The sequence below is a fragment of the Cephus cinctus genome, unplaced genomic scaffold (genome assembly GCF_000341935.2).
Source record: "Cephus cinctus unplaced genomic scaffold, Ccin1 Ccin1_scaffold0132, whole genome shotgun sequence".
Classification (NCBI taxonomy): domain Eukaryota; kingdom Metazoa; phylum Arthropoda; class Insecta; order Hymenoptera; family Cephidae; genus Cephus; species Cephus cinctus.
The window spans coordinates 2,134,250-2,141,765 of NW_014332865.1; the positions used below are offsets into that span (position 1 = coordinate 2,134,250).

Genomic DNA, 7,516 nt, shown 5'->3' on the forward strand with positions numbered 1-7,516 from the left:
GTCGACGGTTCGTCATTGCATCGACTCGAGTCAAAGTCCTTGGTTTATGAGAGTTTTGAGTTATGGCCTGGGTGCCACTGTAAATCATCGTGATACTCTTCATGGTTTCACGGTGGGTCTTTGACTTTTGCGTGTCAGCCTGTTACTGCTTTGACGGACTTATGCAAATCCTTCCTTTTTCTTATTACCTTGTTTTCTCAATGTAACTAGCTGGTCGTCGACGTATCGTTATGGCGGGATATAATATGATTTATGGGAACTGCCTTGTGTTTCAGTTTGGGATATGGGTTTATCTTATATCAGGTTTTCTTTTTATCCTTTCAAGACGTACGTCTCTCCACGTCACAATCTATACATTTATTTACACGCTAATATACACGATTCTTTCTAGGCGTCTAGAATAAATACAATGGCCGATAATTTTCTTGCACTTCTTTCTTTTCTTTTTCGAGATTTATAAACTTTCCATGAACTATAGGTATCTAAACGTATCAGTACCATCATGGCTATAGTTATATGGACCTTGAGGACGCTTGTGCTATCTGCCGTTGGTTATACGACACGCGTCATAGTATTGAAGGATTTTTTTTTTTTTTAAGAATTTTAAGTAACTAACATTCTCGGAGGGACCCCCTGGGTCTCTTTGGACCCTATCATTCGATTGACAAAAAAAATATTTAAATTCACGAAAATCACCCTTGACCGTATAAATGACGTAGAGTAATCGTCATAATTATTTTTTTTTTTTATTATTTCGAATTCTTTGGTTTTTTTTTTCTTTTCATATTTGGTGCAAAAATCTACGTCCTTCCGGTCGACAATCTATACAAGTAGCTTCCGACAGAGAATCGATTTGAGACCTTTCAAAATTGTCCGAGCTTACTTCTCGCCGTCTATTTTCGAAATTTGCGTCTCCCCCGGCCTCGCCCCGAGTTCCGGTTCCGCGCTCTGAACCTGAATTTGACTGGAGTGCATGGGCGGACACAGCAGCGGATGATAGGGCAGACAATAATAAGGAAACCCACTCAGAGCCTTGTTAACCGGATGAATTTGGGGGTTCGACATTTGTCCCGGAAGTTGTCCGGTACCCGGAATTGGTATCCCTCGCAAATGTTCATCGGGATGTACCAGAACTCGCACAGCCACGCGTCTGGCAGTGCCCGAATTGACCAGAGCGCCCAATTCCTGCTGCTGACGTCTCTTAGTTTTGTATCTGAAAGCACGAAAATGAATTCCGTTTGAATGACGTCAGAAATTGAGCCGCATCGAGATTCAAGAAAATAAAAAATTCCATAATACGTACCGTCGATTTTGAAACCAAATTTTCACCTGCGTCTCCGTCAGCTTGAGTCCTCGCGCTAGATCGGCCCTTTCCGGTCCCGAGAGATATTTTTGGGCCGCGAATCGTCTCTCAAGCTCGTAAACCTGGGCGTGCGAAAATGCCGCGCGGCTTCTTTTCTTTCGTCCCTGCAAGCTCTGACCGTGCGACTGCGACTCAAAGATGTCCTCCTCCATCTCGTCTGCGAACAGAATGCCCGGGAGTAACGTAAAGACATCAAAAGCCTTAAAGACGACTTTTAATGAACCGCGGACGATTTCCGGTTCCACGGAATTTTCGAAATTACGTCTGTCGTCTGTCCTATGAGTTTCTCACACAAAGCACAGCCGATGTCCCCTGTAACCTCTGTGGTTATACGCCTTACCACGATATTTAATCTCGGTATGCGGATTAGCCGGGGGGGCAGAGGGGGGGCGGCCGTTCGGCCGGAACGGTTAGGCTGCTCGACAGACAAACAGTCGGGTAGACGAACGCAGGAAGAAACGCAGCCCAAGCACAGAGAGAAGACTCGTTGGCTTTTGATGTCTCGTTGAAACATTAACACGTGCCTTCGCTACTCCATTTTGTTTACGCGATATATACTACTCCTCGATCCTAGATGAAGCTTCCTAACTGGCAGCGGGTATGTAGACTCGTCAGAGACTTTCTTTTGTTTAGGTATCCTTAATAACCGTCCTAGAAGCTCCTAACGCTCGTACGTTACTCATTGCTAACCTGGTCTCTCCGGTTCAAGCTCATGGCAATATTGATCTTATTAGGATTCATGAATTTGTCATTTTTTCAAATCCATTTAAAATCGCGCGGGCAGTCATTTCATTGGATTATTATAACACACGTCTAACGTGTGTTTGGGGTTTCGAAGGAATCCGAGACTCCCTGGGGATTTAGCGGGGAATCTATATTTGATCACTTTCGACGTCAAGTTTATGTCATCTCGGACGCTTAATGGCGTCGGACCCCTACGGGCTTTGCAAACATTCTACACGGTGTCTATATCGAGAGTACACCCAGAGCAAGTAGGGTCACGATAGTCAATTCTAATTGCCGTATGTATTAAAAACTTCTAACGTATGTCTAAACGTAAATTGAATTTTTTCTTTACGATACTTCTTATTGCGAATTCACTGTCGCGGACTTATCTTACCACCTGGCGCCTGGAATGCTTTCGTCTGCTATTCGTGAATGTTGCTTAATGACTTTTCAATGGAACTTTATTATCCTACGTCTTGAACCTATCCTGGTCACCATTAGCGTATTAAGTAACATTAAGCAAGGCTACTGTGAATGGAGCTTTAGTAATTTTCTGAGTGCACCTTTGAATCGGTGCCAGGCTGTACCCAGCGCCAGCGCGAAAACCCTATTGCAGCGCTCGACTGTAATATACGATATAGGGTAATACGCGTATAACGTGTAAACGTACTGTAGGTAAAAACGCATTAGTTAATTGCGGCTTCGACGTCGCTGGCGGCGCGCTTACCTAACAGGAAATTGTATCACGATGCCGCACGCCTTTTAATCGGCTCTTAACGATTCCGACCGAAAGAGTACATTAGTATGGTGACTATTTTACTTTCAGTATTCTTTCACTGTATGGCGATTGTTACTGTTAATCATACTTGCCGTTACCCAAATACTAGTCGTTGCTCTAGTTATCATTTTTTCCACGTGCCAGCCACTGGCAGTGCTACAGATTTATTGTATCTGTATATATGTCTACGCGTCAGTGTATTACGTGCAGTCTGCAAACATCATGAAAGCTGTTAAATCATGATTGATTCTGTACTCCGGAAAGTACCCGAGGGGGGAGTCGAACGCTGTTTGCTCGAGATGGAAGAGAACCCTCTCCGACAATGTAATTCTATACTTGTCCCCAGTAGTTTTAGTAGGGTTTGTACGCGTCTAGGAAAAGCCATGAAAGTTGTTAAAAAAAAAAAAAGGTAGAGCAATGCAGCGAAGAGACGTATAGAGGGACGGTTGAATTTTTTTTTCACAAGGACTTGGGATTTTGGAGGATTATGTAAGCGAATGGTAGGCGAGGCTTTTTTTCGGAATATTTTGTAAAATTAAGGGATTTTGCCCGTTTTCGTGATTCCGGGTCGTACCGGGTCTCGCGCGACACCTCGGGAGTAGTGAATATTTCATTCGAAGACAGACAGCAACAGTGTGGGGCAACTTTTGAGACCAAGTGCAAGAAGTTGAGTAGCTGGCACTTGTGACGTCTGCTCGGTCGAGAGCCACTTATGGTACTAAAATTACATTCAATTACGTTATCTGCTCCGGGGTTAACTTCAAAAACTCCTTGAAAAGCTTGTCTGTTATGCTGGAAGCGATTGGCAATCGCAATAGGATCTCTTAAATTCTTATGGATATTCCGGGTATACCCAATTCCGGCCAGTTACGGCGCCACGTGGTCGTTTTGACTTGTCGCGACTGTCACCTGGCTGTCACTTACCGAGGTATTTGTTTTTGCTCATGTCCAGAGCCTCGTCTTGTTGCCTTTGCGCGCTTTCCCGGGCTTCTCTCGCGCCTTGGTAAGCAGCTATGTTGCCCAGGGTCTCCAGGTGCTTGAAGCTGCTTTGACCCAGGTGCTGCTGAAGGCTGCCAAAGTTCGTGAGGTTGGCTTGGGCCAAGTTTCTTCTTAGGATGTCCAACTCCCGGGCCATGTTAAGTTCCGGCGATGGCAGCCGCGAGTAACGGGTCAAATGATGCTCCTGATCTATTGACGATTCCACGAGATTCCCCTCGTACGCGGAACGCTGATGCTTCTTCGGGGAATCGGAAATTCTTTGCGGATCTTCCGGTTCGCAGTTTCGCTTCTCCCCTTCCGTCTGCGGGCACGTACGGCTCAAAATGTCCGCGATGCTGAACGGCGTCGGTTGTGACGGTTGTGACGGTTGTGACGGCTTCGGGGAGTCTGACACCTCTTTCTTTCGCGTCTCATCCATTGTCTCTTTTGAGCGCGATTTATTGGACTTCTCCTCACGTGGATTCTGGGAAACGATAACGTGCGTTGTCTGGTTACGAGACTCGTTTTTGCCTTATGGGAGTATCTGACTTAATTTTGTTTGCTTTCTCAATCAACGACACAATTTAAAATCAATAAGGCTTGTCGGTATCTTATCAGTGACCATAATCTTTGTATTTACCTTAAGGCTGTTACTTTGGATTTTCCGGGTTATCAAAACGTCTCTTTCACACGATCGGCAGGATCATTTCATGAAGGACTTCGATACTTCCCACAGCGCACGATTAACATTGTCGATCCTTACGAAATCCCATTGCACAATTAAACTTGGATCGTTGACGTCACACGCGTCACTTAACGGGGAATCGTTCGGCCTCACCGCAGTCGCGTAATCGTGAAATATCTCGAACCGCAGGATTTCACGAGCACTGAACTTCTCGGTAAACCAAGTAAAAATTGTTCATTCGCACGAGCGTCTAACCCCAAGAAAAAGGCCTGCACCCCGCTCTCGACCAGGAGTCTATTAATTGTCATTTGAGGAACACGAGGAACGCGCACACCCTTCTGGCCGAGTGTGCTTTGGCCAAGTGTGCTTGTCCCGCTTAGGAACTTATTTTTCAAATTAAGTCCGCCACTCTGCCCCCAATCCCGATCGACTCTTCACTCTCTCTCTCTCTCTCTCTCTCCCTCTCTCTCTCTCTCTCCTACGGCTCTTTCCCATACATTAACTCCCACTCTTCCCGTACCATCGAACGCAAACCCACGCGCTCGTTTCTTCAGCAGTAAAGAGGGTGACTCGTTCTCTCTCACCTGCACTCGCTCCTTCCTCGTAGCTCCGTCCCACTCGTACACGTTACGAGGTAGGTGGAGCTCCAGACTCGTCCCGTTCCTCTCTAACTCATGAGTCCCATCATCGAAACGCTTTCGTTCCTACGCAAGCCTCGCCCTGCTACCAATCAGCTGCTCTGACCGAACGGTAGCTTCGCCAGTCGACCAATCCACGCGGCACCTGCCACTCAAAGAATCCGCGGACCGACTTGAGCGCGTGACTCGCTTGCCACTCAGGGAGTGGGACTTTTCGCGAGAGCTTTTAAGGCTGAGTATTCACTGAGTGACGACGCGCGACCCGGAAACGGTACACGTGATGCTCGATTTCTTAAGACTTCGGGGTACAGGATCAATAATCGTCACACGGATGGACTTGTACCTGCTTTTTACCTTTCGTAGGTCGCGATTGAACCTCGAGTAAGAGCTTCGGAAAATTGTTCCGTTTTGAAAAAAAAAAAAATTAATTTTTTAAAATTCTCTTCCTCGCTTGCCTGATGACGAATTGAATTTTTTTGTTTGTTTTTAATACGGTATTTAACAAAGGTTTATCTATACTCGTGAAATGCTGACGCTCGTATGTCTGTCTGTCTTTCTCTTACTCATCTAAAGCCCTATAGCTCTGTCTCTCTCGCACTCGTGGCCAGTATAGGGAACTCTAATAATTCTACCGAATGATTTTTCTTTTCCAATAAATAACATTTCCAATTAAATCTGATCGTGAAAAATTTGGCAATTCGATGTCGTCGCTCAATTTATTATTGAACGATGATGCTATGAAAACTTAATTGAGTTTAATATCGTAGTATCACCCATATACACGTAAGTCATTCGAAACATTTATTTTTCTTTTACGAACGCGGAAATATAATTGGAACATATCGGTAACATTCTTGTCAGATAACGACGCGTTTCTCGGTCTATCGACGTTGATAGAACATTTGACGATGACAGGAATAAGAAACAGATAATCGATTTAGACGCCAGCGCGGAATCCCAATGTAAACCATCAACTTCCGTTACGAATATACATTCCTCATATATTTCCTATGCTCACGAACGAGGCAATCGCGAATCTTTGTAAATGGCATATACATCTCGAGCGATAATTTCAGTGAAATAATTATTATAAAAAATTGACAATTTCCACAAATCTTCATTTTTACTCGCACGGTTATAGCGCCTGCGGGAATGCACGTAACTACCCACAGCTATACTTACGAATAAAATCAAAAAGTCATACCCTGTGAATTGCGCCTAATGATTTTTCAAAGTTGCTACACACCTACAACCTACCGCTTGTCTTCTATAGCTATACCTACTTGATTACTCTCTTGCTCTCCCTCTCCATCTCTCTCTCTCTCTCTCTCTCACTCTCTCTCTCTCTCTCTCGTTGTCTCGTATCGAGAAACCGCGCGGTGCATATATAGGGTGTGCTTTACATAACAATCGACGCTAAAGACTCGCAGTATTGTCGCCACGTGCGAGTCCCCGAGTTCCTATGGCTGTTTAATTAAGTGTGAACCACAGGAGCGTAGCCGGAGTCCACGGCTCACTTGACCCGATGATGACCCGAAACGCACGTTTCAGATATCCACGGAAGAATTGTCCACACGGTCCATACTCGTCCCGTTCGAGCTGCTCTTATTCTCGCGCTCCTTAAAAATCTATGGAACGAAGCGATATGCTTGATAAGGCATAAATTTTTTTTTTTTTTTTAAAAAAAAAACGTCGCAAGAAATCGATGCCATTTTTCTCGTGGCTGCCATTCGTATTGCGGTGAACAATCTTAGGGAAGACCGCATACATTTTTTTTGCCGATTGGATCTAATCAATAATAAATTACAGGGGGATTCCGGTACGTTCATCCCCTAAGGCTAAGCTCTGACCCTCCCGCTCAATTGGTCGCAATTCTTAAAGACCTTAATTGGCGCGGAAAATTATACCTTATTCCGACGAGCATCCCTTAGCAGTGAAGCCCCCTTCCTCCTGCCCCTTGATCCCTCCTTACCACCCCCCCAGCTCCTCATCGCCCGTCATCGCTAGTCGTATCCTCTGGCTCTCGATTTTTCTACTCGGATATTTTTCCTTACCCCCCTCCCTCCCGCCGTTAACCCAGTCCCGTCCAATCAAACGCGGTTACCCTCTTCCTTTCTACCCCCTCGCGCAAGGGGGTTGGTACTCCTTCGCTATACTAGCTGGTTCCACAGCGAACGCTTACCCGATAATGGATACAATTTTTACGTGGATCGTGACTCGTTCATTTTAACCCAGTGCTCATATACGCTTATGGTCGGAGCACTTTTTTTTTTTTTTTTTTTTTTTTTTGAAAAAAAAAAAAAAAAAAAAAAAAAAAAAAAAAAAAAAAAAAAAAAAAAATAAAAATA

General features: G+C 44.9%; 1 protein-coding gene across 1 annotated transcript; it reads right to left on the reverse strand.

Annotated features, from left to right (window-relative positions):
• Positions 1–336: 336 nt before the first annotated feature.
• Positions 337–5,116, reverse strand: LOC107263162 (homeobox protein bagpipe). Its single transcript, XM_015730084.2, has 4 exons — positions 4,486–5,116; positions 3,792–4,329; positions 1,304–1,520; positions 337–1,213 (listed from the first exon to the last, which is right to left on the reverse strand). Exons 2-4 carry the CDS (start codon positions 4,282–4,284, stop codon positions 880–882), a joined length of 1,044 nt encoding a protein of 347 aa, XP_015585570.1. The 5' UTR covers positions 4,285–4,329; positions 4,486–5,116; the 3' UTR covers positions 337–879.
• Positions 5,117–7,516: the final 2,400 nt, after the last annotated feature.